The sequence below is a fragment of the Dermochelys coriacea genome, chromosome 3 (genome assembly GCF_009764565.3).
Source record: "Dermochelys coriacea isolate rDerCor1 chromosome 3, rDerCor1.pri.v4, whole genome shotgun sequence".
NCBI lineage: Eukaryota > Metazoa > Chordata > Testudines > Dermochelyidae > Dermochelys > Dermochelys coriacea.
The window spans coordinates 78,581,083-78,603,312 of NC_050070.1; the positions used below are offsets into that span (position 1 = coordinate 78,581,083).

The 22,230-nt window shown below is 40.3% G+C and overlaps 1 protein-coding gene across 5 annotated transcripts in view; it reads left to right on the plus strand.

The window, feature by feature from the left end:
- GRIK2 (glutamate ionotropic receptor kainate type subunit 2) overlaps positions 1-22,230 on the plus strand; it is a 587,425-nt gene that overhangs the window by 529,028 nt on the left and 36,167 nt on the right. For all 5 annotated transcript variants that reach the window (XM_038395673.2, XM_043510712.1, XM_038395676.2 and 2 more), the window contains one exon: positions 5,915-6,140. In XM_038395673.2, coding sequence (XP_038251601.1) covers positions 5,915-6,140 — 226 coding nt within the window. The remainder of the gene's footprint in view (positions 1-5,914; positions 6,141-22,230) is intronic.

Below are 22,230 nucleotides of genomic sequence, written 5' to 3' on the forward strand. Positions count from 1 at the left end.
ACTTGTGGCACCTTAGATGCATCCGATGAAGTGAGCTGTAGCTCACGAAAGCTTATGCTCAAATAAATTTGTTAGTCTCTAAGGTGCCACAAGTACTCCTTTTCTTTTTGCGAATACAGACTAACACGGCTGCTACTCTGAAAACTATTCTACTGGCTATTTTTCAAAGGGGTAGCAGCAGAAAATATTTTGTTTTTGTTAAAAGAAAGCTTTCCTCATTTTGCACAGCATGGTAAACTGAAAGGTCATGGGAAACAGTTCTCACTGTGCTCAACTGTGAATTGCATGTGAAGTGAACCTCCCTGACAGAGATGGGCATTCCTGAGTTTATCATTCTTCTCTTCCTATCTCAAACGGAAGTTCTGGGCTTGATGCAGGAATTACTGGGTGAGGTTCTCTGGCCTATGTTAGGCAAGAGGTCAGATTAGATTATTTTATTGGTCATTTCTGACTGTGTAATCTATGAATCTGGGGCATGATGAAAAGTGACTTTTGAACATTCAGAATGCTGTGCTCTTCAAAACAAAGGACAACACTCCTTTGAGATCAGTGACAAACGGAGAACACAGAAGAATAACTACCATATCACTTCCCCAGTGATGAAATCTTTTGAGTCTATAGGCTTCTTCTTTCGCATTTAAATATAAACTCTTGGCCTAATTCTCATTTACATTAAGGCCCCTTCACAATGTAAAAGGCCTCCATTTAAAAGAATTAGATCCTTGTGATTTTTTTTTTTTAAAAAAGCGAGAAAATGAAGATGTACACCATATCCCTGATCTGCCCACCCAACTTTCAAGAATTAGGGAAGGTTTCATAAGTGTAGCTGAGACTAGGAGGTTGCCCATTACATTTAAAGGTTTTTAGATGTTAAGAACTACAATTTGATATAATTAAAGCACACTTTATACATATTGTTATAATTACAAAAGAGGAACAATGCATCAGTTCTGGCACTACACACTTTTTTGCTGTATAATCCTCCACTCTTGCTCTCACTAACACATTGTTTGATGTTGTGTACTTACCATATCCAGTGCCTTTCCTTTGATTTTTTTATTTATTTTGGCATTCTCCCTTGCCATCATACAGCGTCCCCATAGTTCCCCCTTCTCACCTGTTTCATTCCATACTGTTGCTGTGCAGCAATATTTGTCTTTTTCTCTCCAACACTTCAGTATATAGCAGGAACATTGCATTAGTAAAGACACTGCCTCCCATTTCCAGCCTTCATAGATGTGCATAGCAATAGGCTAACTCAGAGGCTTCACCATTCTTATGTTCATGATCTCTGACGCACACACTGTTGTCTTCAAATGATCTTTAATTTAGGAGTACTGAATAGACCATTGGCAGCTGCCTCTGGATGTCATTGTGATAGCTGCCATCTCTATGCACCAGGAAGCTGAACTTTATGGTTTTCTTAATGTCTTCATTTCCAATTTTCCTGCTTGTTGGGATGGGCTGCAATGTTTCCATTGCCATCTTCTCTTGTGTATTCCAGTGTAATGCAAATTTCACAAAGTGTAGACAGATGGTTGTATTAGTCACTGAATATCTCCTGCATTACTATGGGAGCACAAGCATAATAAATCTTGTCACCACAGGTTATCCCAACTAGACATCACTTCCAGTGGAGACAGTGATTTTCAGTTAGGTCAGAAATGGTGTGCTAATGAAAAACAACACAATGCACTTCGCCAATGGAACCTATAAGTCAATTCATCCTATTTGCTCACAAATAAGTAAAAATGGAAGCATAATATAAATTGCAGAATCTGCTTCCATCAATATGAATGTCACAATCATAACCACCAGAAGCAATAAGTAGTGTCATTCTACTTAGTTTCATGTCAAACCAGCCTGTGATGATTTTGATTGTTCTGGCTTTTGGATTCCAGTCATACTAGAGAATATACAGTAGTTCACTAAATTTTAGTTCACTAAATTGATTTGTTTGAATCAAAAGATATTTCGTCTGTGTCAAAAGGTTCCCTGTTGTGTATAAAACACATCCCAAGTCTCTGCCTTACAATATTAAAGGACAGTAAATATATGATCTAGTGTTCATTAGTAGGCTGTCTATTTTTCTGGCATCATTTCAACTCTGATCTTTATCTTTTCTAGGATGAATAGAAACAGTACAGATTTTTTAATTTTTATTTGTTTCGTCTGCATGAGAAATTAATTCTGTAATTCACACTATATTCAGAGCTACATATTTTCATAGATAGGTGAACAGTGTCTTTCACTAATTACCAAAATAATTCTCTATCTTCCATGTAACCTCACAAATCATGCATAAAATGTTGATACATGCATAAGATTGTTTAATGATTCCAGCAAGCATGCCATCTGTGACCCTAAGCACCTCTGTATTCACATCCTACACACTACTACAATATTTGTACAAAAGATGCCGTGTGAGATATCATCTGAAAGCATTGTAAAATGCATGTGTTAATGTTGCATGTGAAGTTATGAATTCCCTGTGTATGATGTTACTATGACATATTTAAGATCAAAAAGCCTAACCTAGGTAAAGGTGATAAACAGCTTTGTTCTAGACAAAGGAATGTAGGTTCACCCCAATTTGCATATTACCAGTAAACAAAGCCATTCAGCTAAATCAGTGGGGATTATCCTGTTCCTAAACTAAAGAGACAGAATTAGCATGGCTCCTGCAGCCCAGAATGACACAGGAGACTGAATCCCCAGAAGACCTTCCAGACTTGTAAAACAAAGTCGATCTCTTTGGGAATATGAGGAACAGAGACAGACTCTTCCTTGATCTTTCACTTTAGGAGACAAAGAAATCAAGCAATTTTATCTAAAATGAAAAAAGAAAAACTGGGGGTAAAAGAAAAGGAGTACTTGTGGCACCTTAGAGACTAACAAATTTATTAGAGCATAAGCTTTCGTGAGCTACAGCTCACTTCATCGGATGCATTTGGTGGAAAAAACAGAGGAGAGATTTATATACACACACACACAGAGAACATGAAACAATGGGTTTATCATACACACTGTAAGAAGAGTACTTCTTAAGAAGTGTACTCTTCTTACAGTGTGTATGATAAACCCATTGTTTCATGTTCTCTGTGTGTGTGTATATAAATCTCCCCTCTGTATTTTCCACCAAATGCATCCGATGAAGTGAGCTGTAGCTCACGAAAGCTTATGCTCTAATAAATTTGTTAGTCTCTAAGGTGCCACAAGTACTCCTTTTTCTTTTTGCGAATACAGACTAACACGGCTGCTACTCTGAAACCTGGGGGGTAAAAGAATCCATCTTGAACAAAGACTGTATCTTGCTAGATTAAGTTTTAGACTTTTAAATGTGTGTTTTAACTTTTATATTTTTGTAACCATGTCTACCTTTATCCCTGTTGTTTGGTATCACTTAATCCTTCTCTTTTTAAAAATACACTTGTTTTACTTCCACTTTAAACCAATTCAGTGCTGTGTCAGGCATAGTCACCCCAGTTAAATTAATAAATTATGATGTACTGATTCTTTAACAGAGCAGCAAATTTAACATCATCTTTGAATACACAGTGGTAGGGGCTGTACAAAGAAATATCTCTGAGGAGCTCAGGGGCTGGAGTGCACTGATTGTTACCTGCTAGGCAAGGTTTGGGCTGGCAGTTGGAGTTTGCCTGAGGAGTTTGCTGGTGAGGAAGACAGACTGGTGTGGCAGGGAGTTGACACAGAGTCTAATTGCAAGCAAAACTCACTCTTGTTGAGGCAGAGAGATAACAGTGGCTCACAACACTGGTATGCCCAGCAGCATGTTACACCATCTTAGCCAGAAACTTGGTTCTGCTTTAATTTTATTCACTACCTTAGTCCTTTTCAGATGTGGCTGGGACTTTGTCCCAGCTGATTAAATCAGTTATCTTGTCCATCTTTGTGTAGAACAGTGGTTCTCAACTCTGGTCCACCACTTGTTCAGGGAAAGTCCCTGGTGTGCCGGCCAGTTTGTTTACCTGCCACGTACGCAGGTTCAGCCAATCGCAGCTCCCACTGGTCGTGGTTTGCCGTTCCAGGCCAATCGGGGCTGCAGGAAGGGCTGCCAGCACGTCCCTCGGCCCATGCCGCTTTCATCCTTTGACACGTTTTCATCCTAGTGATTGTCTTTCACTTTATTCTCTCCTATTCTTTATTTGGCTTCCCTCCCCCCAGCTCACACAACACCAATGTATCTAATGGTTTGCCAATGTTATTCTCTCTACCAATTTTCAGTGTTGTTCAGTTTATTCCACAATGGCTAAAAATATTGTTTTGTGCACTTAGGGTAAAGCTTGAATGATGAAAGAATTAAATGGTGATATGGGAAATTTGGAGAGTTTTGCAGTAATTGAAAAACATTGGTTTTCCTTCTTTTCTATATAATCATTTTGATTCTCAGACCAGAAATCAATGAACAGCCGACTCTTTGTTTCTTCTGTTCCATGTCTCCACATTGTATTCTTATCCACAACCTTTTTCTCAACTTTCACACTGAAACCCTCTGCAATCAACACCATATCATGTTTTGGCACAGTATCAGTGAGCTCTTGCAGATGGATGTCAAACTCGTCAATTTTATTAGCGTTGACTACTGGATTAGTTAACATACTTGAATGATAGATGTTCTGAAGTCCCCAAGCAGATTGAAATAAGCCTTGGATTCTATCTCAGCAGGGATACAAACTCATCCTTATTCAGAATAAATGTTCCCCTTTCTATTCCACATACGCCACTAATTCTTGTTTGGGGCAGAAGTTACAGCTGCCAGTTAGCTGAATTTCAGAAAGATCTGCAGTGTCAATCTTTGCCAGTGTCTTCCCCCAGAGCTGAAAATGGAGTTATGCTTGGGGTTAACATTACAGATCAGAGACTCCCTGAAGAACCTGGTTATACTTGTCTGCTATATCGGATTTCTACTCTTGTCTTATTGGCTAGGCGTTAGCATTACAGCACATATCCTAATGATGATCTTGGTCTGGGACATTCTCTTGGATGAAGGTGAGGGTAACACAATGCAATAAAGTAGGAATCGTAATACATATATAGTGGTTTTCGTCCCTAAATCTCAAGTGCTTTAACAAAGTAGGGTACGTATTATCAGTCTTATTTTACAGAAGTGGCAATGTGGTGTCAAAAGGCAAAGTGACTTGTCTAAGATCACATAGCAGAACTGGGTATAGAACTCTGGTCTGCTTTCTCACAGTCCTATCTCCGCTGAACTATACAGTTTCCTGTGAATACTCAGTGAATGAAGCAACAAATAAGGGGCATGTTAGGCTTAGTTCTTTGACACATAACAAAATAGTATAATCAATAAAGTTGGTAATGATATCTTTGGCTAGAAGTTCCCCTCCTTAGATTGCTGTTACAGTGTATTGTGGACTAGAAGGGTGCCACCCTCCGTCCCAGAAGTGATTTAATTTCTGTGGACTTTTATTCATATACTGTCATTTATGAAGTGTTTTGAGATCCTTGAAGATGTCAGATGCTGTCAGTCAGTTTTTCAAAAGAGCTCCGCAACTGTTTAGGCATTAAAATAAGTGTCAGACTTTCAAAAATGTCAAGCAACCAAAAGTATTGTTTTGTGAGGCTTACAGTCAGGGGTGAAATCTTGGCCCTATTGAAGTCAGTGAAAGTTTTGTCCATTAACTTCAATGGTGCCAGGACATCACCCTTGATTTTCAAAGAACCAGGCACCCAATGTGATCAGGGTTTTTGAAGGTTTGGCTAATTATGTTGGTGTCTAATTGGGAGCAGAGCCCTTTTGGAAATCTGTACCCTATATAGATATAAAGTATTAAATGAATACAATTATCCCTAGAAATACTATGTTAATTGGGGCTTTTCCTACTTTGTTATAAACATATTCATGTTAATATTGTAACTTAATATTTTGTTTCAGAAATCAAAAATCTCCACTTATGACAAGATGTGGGCCTTTATGAGTAGCAGGAGGCAGTCGGTGCTTGTCAAAAGTAATGAAGAAGGCATCCAGCGTGTACTCACCTCTGATTATGCTTTTCTAATGGAATCCACAACCATTGAGTTTGTCACACAGCGGAACTGTAACCTAACACAGATTGGAGGCCTGATAGACTCAAAAGGTTATGGCGTTGGAACTCCCATGGGTAGGTTATGTCAACTATTTGTTCTGTGCTCATTAATCTTAACTGCAGTGATAGCACAAAAAAGCTCTAGCATACAATATTGTTGCTCTCCATAAACTACAAGCAGTTTTTCTCCCTCCCCCCACTACAAAATAAACATACCATATTATATTAACACAATTTATGGATCTAGTTTCATTTAGAAAGGATTTCTTGGTTACCCTAAAAAAATGACAGGATGTTTGCATGTATAATGCCTGTGCTCTAGATGGAGACTGCAAATTCAACTAAAGGAAATACTTACCTTGACAAGAACTTGATCTCGTATAGTATTTTTTTGTATTTATGGTATAGAATAAATTATGTTGTGGTAGTGCAGTGACTGCATAGGTAAATATAGTGGGCATTCATACTTCTGCTCTATAGAAAAGTTTAAGTATCGAGTTCGCTAAGATTCTTGGGGAAACAGTCATCATAGTATGTTATACATAAACCCTGGAGAAAAAAACAGTGAACTAAAACTTTCTGTATCTAAATTATGGAGCTGTGATTGCAATTCCTAATCCTGCAATCAGTTCCTGAGCAGAGTCCCATTGAATGGACATAAGGACCTGATTGCAGGACTGGGGGCTTAGATCTCAATTTATTAAGCACCTAAGCATGTGCCTAAATACCATTGAGCTATGCTGATGTACATGAGCTGAGGATCTAGCCCTTAGATTTTAGAGAAGACATCCTTTTAAATGGACTAAGGCATTAATGCTATACAGAGATAAAGGGTATATTAGAAGCATGGAATGACCTGCTCGAAAGAACAGTATTTTGTCCTACTTTTAGTTTATTTTTATATGAATTTCATCACCTTGACATTTGGAATGAGTATGTCCTATATTTTTTTCTCTAATCTGACTTACAAATCATTTCTTTTACCTGTATTTAGAGCACACTGTAAATCACCTTGTGGGGGAAATTGTCTACAATACTTTAAGTCAAGAAACACTAGCATAAGGAAGGTTAAGAAGAGAAAGTTATTGGAAGGTCTTGCAAAGAAAAACTAGCTAATATTACCAGGCAGCTTTACCTATGGAGATGTTTTTTGTAATTTTAATATAACTACTCAGACATACTAATAGCATTATTGTTTCAGTGATTGCAATAAGTGAATATGATTGCAATGGTACCCTGTGTGGATATCATAGTTCTGTACATTCCAACCTGCTTCTGACCCTAGGCTCCAATTCCTGACCTCTGACTCCGGCTCCTGTTCCTTGCTACTGACTCCTGCTCTAACCACTAGACCTAACTCCTTCCCCATTCACTGGGCAGAGCCACCCATTTCCCAGTCTTTACAGTCTGAGCAGATCCAAACCCTGTAAACAATAAGGGAAGTAGAGCATACAGTGAGTAAGGATCCTAAAAAGATCAATATCTCTCTGCTGGAGATAGTGGGGGGCTTGTCTACACTACTGTGCAGGGTTGAGCTAAGATACGCAACTTCAGCTACGGTGTCTTCACTGCAGTAAGTCGACAGCTGACACTCTCCCATCAACTCTGCTTGCACTTCTCATTCTGGGGCAGTACTGGAGTCGATGGGAGAACGCTCAGTGGTCGATTTATTGCATCTATACTAGATGTGATAAATCGGCCCCCGCTGGATCGATTGCTGCCCACCGATCCGGCAGGTAGTGTAGACAAGCCCTGGGGTCCCTCTGGACTGTGCATGCCCAGGTTGCTGCCCTGCAGGCACAGAAGATGGTCCTGCAAGCTCAAGCCTCACTGACTTCAGTTCTTATCCCCACTCCCACTATACAAAGCTCACCTTGCCTGACAACTTCATGGTTTCCTAAATCAGTGTCAGCTCCTATTTATGGTACGTCCTCAGTGGTACACTACTGACTAAGTCCAATTGAGACTAAATATCAGTCTGCTTAGCAGGGAGGCCCTGGCTTGGGCATCTCCACTTCTGGAAAAATCAAGCTCACTTCTGGGACAATTTGAGGATTGGTGGTGATCTTCAGTGGTGGTGATCTTCAATGACCCAAGTTGCAAGCATACAATTGGAAAACTCCCATAATGAGTAAGCATTTAGACAACTGGACATTTCATTGGAACATCAGCCAGTTACTACATATGCAGCAGAGTTCCAATTTGTGGTAAAGACATCTAGTAGAACAAGGCCACCCAGTGTTATCCTTTCTATCTCAGCCTAAACAATGATATTAAAGATGAACTGGCATGGGTGTAATCCAGCCTGGATGCTTTAGTTGACCTATGCAGCAAGATTGATGACTGCCTGACCAAATCCCACCAAGAAAAAAAAAATTGTTCTCCCGGACCTTGCCAGCTTTGCTGATACCACACCCGTTATCAGTCACTTCTCTGTCACTTAAACAAATGGAAGTTGATCAAGTCCAGCCCTGCATTTCTAATGTGGAGACAAATTGATGCAGGGCACTGGGCCTGTACCTGTACTGTGGGGATTTTGCATCAAGTTGCCCTGCCAAGGTCTGATCTGTGCCCTGGTCAAGAAATCCCAAGTCCCAGCCCCAATAGGGGGAGTCCAGGCTAAACTAGTACCCTTCCCTCTCCCCATAAGTGTGCACTAATGCTTGTCCGCAAGTACCCTGGGAATGGCCAATCAGCAATCAACACCTCTCCAACTCCCTCTCCAACTCTGTCACTCTGCCATGCCCTACACCAACCTAGAGATTCTGGTGGACTCAAGTGGCTCAGGCAATTTCATGGATCTTGCGTTTGACCGAGTATACCATATCTCCACCCAGCGAAAGGACTCCTGACACACTCTCTCGTAGATTAGTGGAGTCTGTAGACAGGTCACTTCTTTTATTGGTATCATTCATCCACCAGACAGCTCCCTTACAGGTAACTACACTTTGAGGCCACTGATAAATCATTCAGTTTGGGCTAACTTGTGCACTGCATTTATCAGTTGTCCTTAGCATCTCCTACGTCATAACTCGCTCGTGCACTGGCAGTCAGGCATGGTAAGTTTTGACTCCACATTTTACTGAAAATCTTGTTTCCTGAGAGCCAACCCAGGATCAGCAACCTTTTATGGCTTACTCGGTCAGCCAAAGAATTCAAAGACACAAAGAGAGAATCCAAAATGGGAAATGACTACCTAGGAAGGAGTACTGCCGAAAGGGGTCAGAGTGGATCAGAAGTTAAATCTGAGTCAACAGTGTAACGCTGTTGCAAAAAAGCAAACATAATTCTGAGATGTATTAGCAGGAATGTTGTAAGCAAGACACAAGAAGTAATTCTTCCGTTCTACTCTGCAGTGATACAGCCTTAACTGAACTGTTGTGTCCAGTTCTGGACACCACATTTCAGGAAAGACGGGGACAAACTGAAGAAAGTCCAGAGAATAGGGGAAAAAATGACTACATATCTAGAAAACATGACCTCTGAGGGAAAAAGGAAAAAATGGGTTTGTTTAGTCTGGAGGAGAGAAGACTGAGGAAGGACTAATAGTTTTCAAATACATAAAAGGTTTTTACAAAGAGGATGGTGAAAATTTCTTCTTGTTAACCTCTCAGGTTATGACAAGAAGCAATGGGCTTAAATTGCAACAAGGGCAGTTTAGGTTGGACATTAGGAAAAAGCTTCCTAACTGTCAGGGTGGTTAAGCACTGGAATAAATTGCGTAGGGAGGTTGTGGAATCTCCATCATTGGGGATTTTTTAAGAGCAGGTTGGACAAACACTTGTCAGGGATGGTCTAGATAATACTTAGTCGTGCCTTGAGTGCAGGGGATTGGACTAGATGACCTCAAGGTCCCTTCTGATTCTATGATATGATTCTATGAAAACCTGCAGAAAAGGTTCATTTGCCCCTTCATATCTTCAGTGGGGGCCTTGATTTTCTTATTGGCAAAGAAAAACTACTGAGATTTGAATCAGTATCCTTTACTCTGCTCTGCCAAGGTCTTCACAAAGTTGGACCTCCATAGAGATTATAATCTGGTGAGGAGCCACAAAGAAGATAAATGGAAAACCACCTTCTATACCAGATGTGGCCATTTCAAGTATTTGGTCATGCCATTTGGATTATGCAGCACCTGGCAATCTTCCAGCATTTCATAAACGACATCTTTAGGGGCATGCTGGACCAAATTATTGTTTACTTAGATGACTTCTTCATTTTCCCTGAAAGTCAGTTCCTCGACAGTTATCCTGTGTGTACTGTCTTGGACAGATACTGCCAAAACTACCTCCACACGAAATTCAAGAAATATGACTTCAATGAGGACACAGTGAAATTGGGTTATATTGTCTCACCTGAGGGACTCACCAATGAGTGGTGATATCTGACTTTGCCGCATCCAAGGATGCGCACCAGGTGCAGCAATTCCTGGTGTTTGCCAATTTATACAAGCAATTTATTAAAGGATGATTTTTTCTGGTTGCGCCCATAACAGCACTCCTACAAAATGGATCCCACTTTTCCTGGTCCATGGAGGCTCAGTTGGCCTTTGATTGACTGAAGAGGGCATTCACCCCAGCTCCCATCCTGATTCACCCAAATCCCACTGAACCATTTATAATTGAGGCTGATGCCTCAAATTTTGTGACCAGTGCAGTTTTGTCTCAACATGTGAGCCCCCACAACCAACTATACCTTTTGTCCCTTTTATTCTTGGAAGCTAACCCCCACAGAGAAAAATTACAATATTTGGGTCAAGGAGCTACTGGCTATCAAGATGACTTTCAGTGAGTGAGCACTACCACCTACAAGAAGCCTGATACCTGGTTCAAGTTATGACATAGCACAAGAATCTGGAGTACCTACAGACTGCTAGATGCCTTAACCAATTCTAGATCCACCAGTCCCTCTTCTTTACTCACTTTGACTTTCTGGTAACCCAGCGGTTCTCAAACTGTGGGTCAGGACCGCAAAGTGGTTGGGACCTCATTTTAATTAGGTTGTCTGGGCTGGCTTAGCCTGCCTGGGGCTGATGCCAAAGCCCAAGGGCTTTAGCTCTGGTGGTGGGGCTCTGGTTACAGGCTCTCTGCCTGGGGCTGTAGCCCTTGGGCTTTTGGCTTTCCCCCACGCACGAGGGGTGGCGCGGATCGGGTGAGTTCAGGCTTAGATCTCCCCTTCTGGGGTCATGTAGTAATTTTTTGTTTTCAGAAAAGGGTTGTGGTGCAATAAAGTTTGAGAACCCCAGGTAACCTATCACCCAGGGATAAGAAATGGGAAGGCAGATACCCTAGGCCTCAAATTAAATATCTCCAACATAGGGAAAAGCCCTCTGCCACTATGCTTAAGGAGTCCAACATTGTCAACAGGACAATTAAGAACGGTCTGACATTTCATCTGCTCCCTGATGACCCATTCACAACCCAAATATGCCAGACCCTGAATGATGCAGGTACCTATACTGACTCTGAGTTCTCAAAGGTTGTATTTATGTTCCAGTGGGACAACTTAGGTTTCTGGCATTGAAACTATGCTATGTTTTGTGGCTTGTGCCATTTGGGCCAATTCAAGGCCTGAAATCTGGTCTCAAGATTCTACAGGCCTACGAGTTTACATCAAGGCTTATACAAGGTCAGCAAGCTCTGTGTCTGCATCAAGAACCTAGGATCAAAACCCCTAAGTCTCTTCCAGCTTCTGCCTAGGCCTCCAAAGCCTTGGTCTACGATATCAATGGACTTTATTGTAGAACTGTCATTTTCCCAGGAACGCTTGGTAATCCTGGTTACCATCAACCTCCTAAGAAAGCTGGCACCCTTCATCCCATGTTGTACTGTTCCTAAAGCACAAGAGATGGTTTGACTCTTCTTGGAAAATGTCTTCTGTTACCATGGGTTACAAAGAGGCATTATATTGGACTAGGGACCCCAGTTCATCTATTGATTATTTTTGAAATTTCTCAGACTCCTTAGGGAGACTTCTCAAGTCTATTGCCCAATTTTGTGCTATTCTGAATTTGCATGTAAAAATACAATCCATATCTCAACCCAATCAAGTCAATTCTTTGCAAACTATGACTTTCATCCCAATTTCCACTCAGACTTACCTGCAAGTTCCACAGTACTGGCTATCACAGATTTGGCCTCCCACCTACATCAAGTGTACTGGGAGTTCACAGAACACTTGCAGACCACCAAAAAAGTCTATAAACATCTCACATGGACCAAGACAATCAGACTTCCCCCAATCTGGTCATAGGGGACAAGGTGTGGCTGTCTTCCCAAAACCTTAAATCAAGCCGTGTATCTGCCAAACTAGACTACCAATACCTGGAATCCTTGAAGATACACCTTGTCTTTTACTTTTAAAATCTCACTTTTAAAGCTCTGCACTGAGAACCCATACCCAAATCACTCCAACCTACTGCCACCCATAACAGTCCATGGACAGGAGGAGTACTTAATCTACTGGATCCTTGACTTTCAGTGAGTTAGGGGAAGTCTTCACTACCTGGCAGACTCAGAATGTTACAGTGCAGATGAGCAGCCTTGAGAACCGGTAGAGAACATCTATGCCCTGGACCTATTGTGAGTTCCATCAGAAGTACCCCCAACAAACCAGGCCCCAAGACCCCTAGAAGGTGCACTCAAGGAGGGGTGGGGTCAGGAATCAGGACCTGCAGCAGAGACACTCTCCAGGCAACTTAATGAGCGTAACTGGCCTGTAGGAGACAGCCTGATTGCCCACACCACCTGATTGGTGGGAAGAATCAGCAGACCAGCTCTTAAGCCCAGCAGCAGTGATTTGGCAACTGCTGAAATGTACAGATAGGCAGAGGAAGAAAAATGCTACTTGAGAGTTTGATTTAAGGATTTCTTATATTAATTAATATATTTATTTTGACGTGATGGTGATCATTTGTTTTAATCGTTATAAAGCCTTTACTTTTTGAATCTGTGTCCACACTCATTAAATAATTATTGTTGGACCCCTCCCAATTTCCTTCAACTGTGAAAACTGAAATAAAAAAGTACTTAAAACCCATGATCTTGCACAAGTGTGAAAATTTAAATTGATACAAAATTAAAATGTTTACAAATAAACATATTATCCATAGAAATTATAACAAAATCAAATTCTGCCAAGCCTCGCTGTATTCCATAATAAACATCAGAGTTAATGTGAAGTGAACCATGTCAGACTCAGAAGTTTAGCTTGAGTGCTTGTGCAGATCATACCAGTATTGTCTTATACTTTTGGGGGTCTGCAAAAATAGACTGGGTATTATAAAAGAATGAGATTTTTGGCATTTCCTGTTTCCAGTTGGTATGGAAATATCCAAAATACAGCTGTTTGTGGTGTATTTTTCCTGTTTCTATCTAGAATAGAGAATTGAAGGATTACGAATGAAAAGTAATTTTTAATAGTTTAATATAAATTAGTTTGAATAGAATTTGAGTAGTTCTATAAAAGCATGGGTAGAATTTTGGTTAACGGTTCGTAGAGGTTCTAATTTTATCTTGATCTGTTTTTTCCATCTTTAATCAGGATGAACAACTTTATCACTTGCAGGGAAGGAGCTTGTTACCCATTTTCAGTCCTGATCTGACCTGTTATAGTCACAAGTTCTCCTCTCTGTTCCAAGTCTCTCTGTCTATCCAGAATGGGAATGAAAAAAAAAATGATTTTGATGTTTGAGTTCCTCCTCCAGGAGACACTGTTTATGCAGCTGTTGGGCTTTCAGAGGCAGCCCTTCTTTCTCCCCTGCTGCTCTTACACCACTTTCAATGCTGGTTTCCCAACTGCCTGTTCTGTGCATCGCAGTGCAGCAGAGCTGGAGAGAAAGACTGGGGGCTGCTAGGAGGAAGATAGAGCAAGAGGGAGCAGGGCAAAGAGGCAGCTTGGACACAACCAACAGCAGCTTCAGCCTCTATTTGGCAGAATTAAGCATCAGAGCAGGTCTGAGGTAGGAATGAAAAAGTAGCTTTACACTACCTCAGGGATTCATTGATCTTGGGGCTGTCAAGGAGCCAATTTAACCCCTCTTCCAAATTGAAGCAGCTTCAGAGATATTGTAAATTGTGCTCTGCTGATCATAGCTCCAATGGGACTGTTGGATCATATCTTTTAGAAAAACATCCAGGGCAGTGATGGAGAATCTCCCACCAGCCTTGGTAAATTGTTCCAATAATTAATTATTGTCATTAACAATTTATACCTTATTTCCAGTCTCAATTAGTCTAAAAATTCAAGCCATTGGATTGTTAGACTTTTCTCTGCTAGACTGAAGAGCCCATTATTAAAAATTTGTTTCCCATGTGAGTACTTATAGGTTGTAATCAAGTCACCCCTTAATCTTCTCTTTGTTAAGCTAATTAGATAGAACTCTGAGTCTGTTACTATAAGGGAGGTTTTCTAATCCTTTAAGCATTCTTATGGCTCTTCTCTGAACCCTCTCCAAGTTATCAACATCCTTCTTGAATTGTGGACACAGTATTCCATCAGTGGTCAGAGCAGTGCCAATACCCCAAAACTCCTTCTTGAGATTCTCATTTATGCATCCAAGGATCATATTAGGCCTTCTGACCACAACATCACACTGAGAGCTCAGGTTCAGTTGATTTATCTACAGTGACCCCCAATTTTTTTTTGGAGTCATTGCTTCCCAGGGTAGAAGTTCCCATCCTGTAAGTTTGGCCTACGCTCTTTGTTCCTAGATGTATATATTTACATTTAGTCACATTAAAATGTATATTGTTTGCTTGTGCCCAGTTTAGTTCTGTATTCGTGACCTGTTCTCTTTATTATTTACCACTCCCCCAATTTTTTGAGTCGTCTGCAAACTTCATCAGTGATAATTTTTATGTTTTCCTTTCATTGATAGCATTGATAACAATGCTAAATAGCATAGAGCCAAGAACAGATCCCTGTGGGTCTGCTCTAGAAACATGCCTGCTCACTGACAATTCCTCATTTATAATTACATTTTGAGAGCTGTCAGTTAGCCAACATTTAATCCATTTATTGTGTACCATGTTAATTTTATATCATTCTTGCTTTTTAATCAAAGTGTCATGTGGAACCAAATCAAATGCTTTACAGAAATCCAAGTATGTTACATCAACACTATTACCTTAATCAATTAAATTTTTAATCTCATCCAACAAAAAGATATCATGTTAGTTTGACAATATCTATTTTCCATAAATCCATGTTGATAGTCATTGATTATATTAACCTCCTTTAATTCTTTTGTAATTGAGTTCCATATCTGTCCCTCCATTGTTTTGCCTGGGCTTGATGTCAGACTGACAAGCCTATAATTACTCATGTCATCCCATTTAACCTTTGACCCTTTTTAGATATTGGCATAACATTAGTTTTCTTCCAATGTTCTGGAACTTCCCCAGTGCTCCAAGACTTATTGAAAATCAACATTAAAGGTCCAGCAAGCAGCTTTACCAGCTCTTTAAAAACTCTAAGATGCAAGTTATCTGGACTTGCTGATTTAAAAATGTCTGTCTTTAGTAGCTTCTGAGCTCAGATGCAACTGCTTCCTGAGATATGCAACTGTCTGGTGACTCCCAAATTATTTGAAGAGTTATTACGAGAAGGGAAAAAAGTTAAATGCTAGCAACTATAGCCACTCTATGGACCTGACTCCTCACTGTAAAACTGGAGTAACACATAGATATAGTAGGCATAACTTAATCGTAAACTTGATTTCAATGTAGCAACACTGGGATAAAACTGCAGTAACCTGGAAGTGAATCAGGCCCTCTGTTTTGTATAAATATATAAAAGTGTGTATGCATGTGTACATATACATGCATAACATAAAATTAGCAGTAGAATTCATAGTATAATGACCTAAAAAATATAGTGCCCATGTCAAATGAAAAGAATATGAATAAAATACACAGTCTTCTAGCAGAGTTGCATTGGTCATAAGCTTCAGAAATCAACATACGCATAGAAGTTCAATAGGTTAGAATAAGACCCTCAGACTTTCACATTCTGTTGGTTCAGGAATGGCATTTTTCACTGTGTTCCTTTTCACTTCCAGTTCTAAAGGGATACTGGCTAAACCACATTTGTTAACATTTCATTTTCTTCCCCTTACAGAAAAATGTATATTTCATTTATTTTTCTTAACAGGAGGGTGCTCCTTTACTTGCCCTGTGCACATGTGGCTTCCACATAAATTTATTGGTCCAGACCAATGTATTCGCATTCAGGTCACTTGCACGTGTGCACACGCCCCTACCCCCCACAGTTTGTTTATTTATTTACTTTTCTCTCCTGCTACACAATGAAATTCTACTGAACATTTTTCACTTAAAGCCTTCTTTTTGATGAATCAGACCCATGTGGAGGGCTTTTTGTTTTTTGAATTTCAGTCAACTGTAGAGCACATAATTAAAATGTTTAGAGTAAGCACATTTTGAAGACAGTGGTATTCCCATAATTTCATCAGACACAGGATCTAGAAAGTGGTATTTCACACTCCACTCCCTTAAATTAAAGCCTTCACTGCAGAAAAAGGGTTTCAGGCAATAATTTATTATCTCCTATTTCATACCTCAGTTAGGAATATGACTTTATGAATTATTTATATTTATCTAAGCCATTAATAAATGCAATACAATACCATTCTTCTTTACTTCAGTAAGAGGTGCCTGGTTTCAAATAGTTTTTAAGCAAACAGTGTAACGAACAAATGTATAACGTTTAACTACCATGTTATATCCAGTAATATACTGTATAGCTCACATAATTTAAAATTATTTATCCTTTTCCTCTTGACTTGAACAAGTCCTTCTGTTAAACTTTCAGTTTTACAATACTGCATTTCATAAACTGATTTTTTTACCACTTCTTTAATGCAGACATTTCACAAAAGCATCCTGGTATCATTATATGCTACTTTTATTAAGTGTCTGTTCCCACTGGACAACTTTTAGCCAGAGTAACAGTTATAAATATAAATTACTTAAGAGAAGACAATTGTATTTTTTTTTTTAAATTAACCAGGAAATTCCAAGTTATGGAAGAAAGAACAAATAGAAAAAGGAAATAAAAAGAAAAAAATACCATTAAATCTTAGAAAGTTAGAAAATGCCCCGATTACATCACCTTAACCAACCTAACTTTGCCCATATACCCACGGTCCTTCCAGCTTGCATTGTTGTGACACCCACCATATAAGAGAGAGAGGTTTTGATATGGACTTTCTGCAATCGCAGTGATCTTAAATTCACTTTATTTGCATAGTGTGTCTGTGGAATGGGGAAATTTTGGAGTATGTGGCTTGATTTTGCACCCATGATATGTATAAGTATGATTTCCTCTGTCTACACTGTGTCTGGCCTCAACAGGCTTGTAGCCCCAAATATTGCAACACTTTAACAATTGAAAACCATGTACTTTGGGGTAAATATTTGGAGTGATTGTTCTGAATGTAGTTACTTTCCATCAAAAGAGCTATTATTTTTTGTTGTTGTTAATAATTTGTACTACAGTAATGTCTGGAAGGCTCAACTGAGATCAGGTCTCGTTGCCCTAGGCACTCAACATAAACATAGTGCGAGACAGTTCTTGCCCTGAAGAGTTTACAATCTAAGTGGACAAGACAGACCAAGCATGATAGAGAATTATTGGAAAGCCTTTCTATTTTTAATGACAGGTTTCAGAATAGCAGCCATGTTAGTCTGTATTCGCAAAAAGAACAGGAGTACTTGTGGCACCTTAGAGACTAACAAATTTATTTGAGCATAAGCTTTCGTGAGCTACAGCTCACTTCATCGGATTATTTTCCACTGAATGCATCCAATGAAGTGAGCTGTAGCTCACGAAAGCTTATGCTCAAATAAATTTCTCTAAGGTGCCACAAGTACTCCTTTTCTATTTTTAATTATTGCATATGGTCTTAAAAATAAAGCAAGTTATTTATAGCAATTGTGACAGGGTCAGGCCAGATGGCTACAGGAGTGTGATAGAAGGCAGATATATTAGCTCAGGTTCAATAGGTCCCTTTTCCCTGGGTAAGGTAACAGGGAAGGTTCCATAACAATCAGGAACTTTCTGGAAGCAATTAAGGCAGACAGGTTGATTAGAATTCCAGCAGCCAATCAAGAAGCTGCTAGAATCAATTAAGGTAGACTAATCAGGGCACCTGGGTTTAAAAAGGAGCTCACTTCAGTTTGTGGTGAGCGTGTGAGGAGCTGGGAGCAAGAAGTGCAAGGAGCTGAGATTGAGAAGGTGTACTGCTGGAGAACTGAGGAGTAAAAGCATTATCAGACACCAGGAGGAAGGTCCTATGGTAAGGATAAAGAAGGTGTTGGGAGGCGGCCATGGGGAAGTAGCCCAGGAAGTTGTAGCTGTTGCAGGAGGCACTCTAGACAGCTGCATTCCACAGGCCCCTGGGCTGGAACCCGGAGTAGAAGGTAGGTCCGGGCTCCCCTGAAACCTCCCAACTCCTGATCCGACACAGGAGGAGCTGACCTGGACTGTGGGTTCACGAAAATGCCCGAACTGAGGGCTACTGTGAATCTCCGAGGCGAGCAAATCTGCCAATAAGTGCAAGGCCTACCAAGGTTGAGGAGGAACTTTGTCACACAATAGACAGTAAAGCCACACTTAATTTTAAATGCAACTGTTAAGTTCAATCAGTGTGTTAATAATCACTGCAATTAAAGTATTAGATTATAGGATTGTCTTGTGTGTTTTGATGGTTCCAAGGACAGTGATGGAGGGTGAGAGATAAGGTTGTTTGGGTGCCCTTAATTTTGCATTTTCATACATTCTGTTGTTTTAGTTTATTTTGTTTTGTTTGTAAGTATTTATGAGATTCCCTGAAAGGGTTTTTTGTGCTTCACTTCCATCACTATTAAGGGGGAAGTAGGGCTGTAAACATACAATGTTGTTTGCCTGGGAATTGTACTAAGGTTTAAAAACAATATTTAAAGTATTATTCTGTGTTAGGAACACTAATGGCATTTTCATCGATTTGGTCAGCTGATGAGGTGCCTACACACCAGCTTTTGGGAGATAGCTATACATGGGTGGAGAAGAGCTTTTTAAATAACACAGTTAAATGGATTGGTTTGAGCATCTTTAATTTGCTTGATGGGCATCCCTCTCTTCTACTCTCTGGATCACTCCTACTCACATGCACACACACCAGTGTGGTTCCCTATTTGTTGCTCTTCACTCTCTCTCCTGACTATGGCCATCAGGGTCACAACAGTATTTATAAACTTGATACTTTAGGGCCAGATCATTCCTGGCCCTAGCACAACTGTGTAGGAGACTAAAGATATGTCAGCACTGGAGCTGGGAGTGAGCCTATAAATAGTGGTAGACACTGATGCATGGGCTAGCCACCCAAGCTTGGACCCAGGGCGTCAGGCAAGCTTGTACTTGGGTGACTTGCCTGTGCTAAACCCTGTGTGGCAATATTCACACTGCTATTTTTAGCATTCTAGCTTGAGAAGAACTAGCTCACATTTGTCTACCTGGGCTGGAGGTACACTCCCAGCTGCAGCATAGATATACCCCTAGTGAGAATAAGACTCCATGCCCCCTGCATGGCCACCTTGCATCTCAGTTCAGGTGCAGAGGTCTGCACACTTGGCAGCTTTCCCTCTGCCTCCTACAGGCAGGTAGATGGAAAGGGGTTGATACTGAATTCTGCAATGGGGAAATTATCTTCAAAATAAAGAGTTGGTACAGATTGTTTTCCCCCTTTTGAGCAAGTGGGAAGGAAGAAAGGAATTGCACATGCTCAGATCTATGGGAGCACAGTCTCAATCTGGTCTTAGATGTCTTAACTAACACTCTCTCCAAAACTAGGCACCAATTCTCACTAAACCAAACAGATTTAAGAAGATGGCTCCTGTGAAGTACTTGCAGGGAGCTCTCACATAGCTGATTAGCCTAGTGGTACTAAACTGCATTAAAAATACAAGTAAAGAGACGTGAACTATTTTCTCACATAAGGAAATGGTGTAATTGCCCCAGGGTGGTTGTTAAGTTGAGGGCAGGAAGGTAAGTTATGGAGAATGGGACTGGAACTGGTTTGTAAAATAGCCTCTCTATATAGATGGGGTTCAGTATGAGAAACTTGGAGAATCCTTAGAGTAAAACACATGAAATTTCAAGGCCAAGCCATTTCAAAGCTAAGAAGAACTAGTTAAAAATATTCAAGGTAGTTCACATTATTTCTGATCCTTCCTCTCTTCTCTACTCCCTGTTCACTTTTTTCTCAAATTTACTGGAAAAATTCTACTCTGGCAGGTAGAAAAGAATAAACCATTTCAACAAGATTTTTGGTAATGTTCTTTTAAAATTTGCTTGTATGTGTGGATGCTTCTTTGAACAAGATTTGCAGTATAGTTTGTGAGTGGGGCATGTGTTTTGACTTCTAATGAGCTAACAGAATTGCAAGTAGTGTATGATATACAATCAATTAAAACATTATGGATAAAAACCTTGAAGAAAAACAGTGTTTTTCATTAGAAAGTATTTAAAATGTGCTAGTACTGGAGGACTTCATGTTAATTTACCATGGGCGATTATCTGCAGAGAACACTTTCTACTTAAAAGTGTTTCTGTATCACTGCTTCCCTCCTCCTAACTGCAACTATTAAAAGCCTACCTTTATCCTTTGTATAAGCAGATGGGCTGTTCCATTCTTGACTAACTGTGGCCTTTTATTTTCACAGTATATATGCTCATGAATACATATAGTGAATTAATGCAGTCTAGCCTGTTGGTCAAGAAGCTCAGTCCTTGTACGGGTATTTCCAATCCTTTGCTAGTAAATCAAATTCAGGGTCTAGAAGCTGCATCCAGATCTTCCAGAAGGCAGGGCCCTTTATTAGGGAATCATATATATGATAAAAATAGATCTGTGGGGAACTACTAAAAAGGATATTAAGCAGTGGAATTCTTATTCTTTTCTGCAATGTCATGTGGACTTGATAGGAATTCCAGTCACTCTGAAGCACTGTAATTACATTTGTCTGTTTGCATACTTGTTACTTAAGTAGAGTCTAGCCAGATTTAAAATATCTACTATTCAGTTATACCCAAATGCCACTTAATAAGTAACCTAGGATGAAATCCTGACCTTAGTGAAATCAGTTGCAAAATTCCCATTAACTTTCATTGGGACTAGAATTTCACCTCTAATCTGTGTGGTTCCTGGGAGAAAAAACAGAGGGCTGGTTTCTCAGGTCTGGCTTCCTTTTCTTACTCTGGCCCTAATTTTTCTCATTCTCCCTGCTTTTTTTTCCTGAGGACCTTGGCTATTATCAGAGAAACTTTTGTATTTTTGACATCTTAAAAGGATACTAGGCATGGGTTACTAGCTAAGGTGGGAAATAGCCTAATTGATGGTAGTCAATAGGTGGACTGTGGACCAAATCCAGACCGCCACATGCTTTTGAATGGACCCCAACCCCCTCCCCCATTCTGTTTCTTTATCCAGTGCCTCCTTTTAAGTCCTTTACCAGACCATTTATCTGGTCACTGGCTGCCTTCCCTATGAGGTACCTGCACTGAACATCCACCCAACCTTACAAAATAAGTTGCAACACATGGCTTACCACCTTTTCTTCTCACCAGAAAAGGTCCTCCCTCACACCCACTGTGAGGAAGTCGAAAAAATCACATTTCACTGAAGCCAATTCTGGTGGTGTGGGAAAAATTCCTTCCTTCCTTTAACAGGGGCGACTAATGTAGGTCCTAACCCAGCTTGCCATTTGCCTCCACTAGGGGAGGGAGGGTGGGTGCTGGCTTCCTCTCTGCATGGAACAAAGAGACTTGCCTCACCCAGGTTTCGACCTTTATGCACATTCCTGGGGCGGGGCAGGGGGTGGGGAGCATTGCTGCAAAGCTGACCACTGAGCATCTTTTTTTAGAGCAGCTTCTGATCTTCCTCTCCCTCCCCCGCCCAGCACAAAGCCCTTCCTGGGTAAGCCTAGACAAACTCTGCCCCACCTTAGTTGTCATGCAGTCATTAGAGTAAAAAGAAAAGGAGTACTTGTGGCATCTAACAAATTTATTAGAGTATAAGTTTTCATGAGCTACGGCTCACTTCATTGGATGCATACAGTGATGTTCCCTGCCCCCCTGCACACCGGAGAGGAGGCTCGCGCTGGCTCTA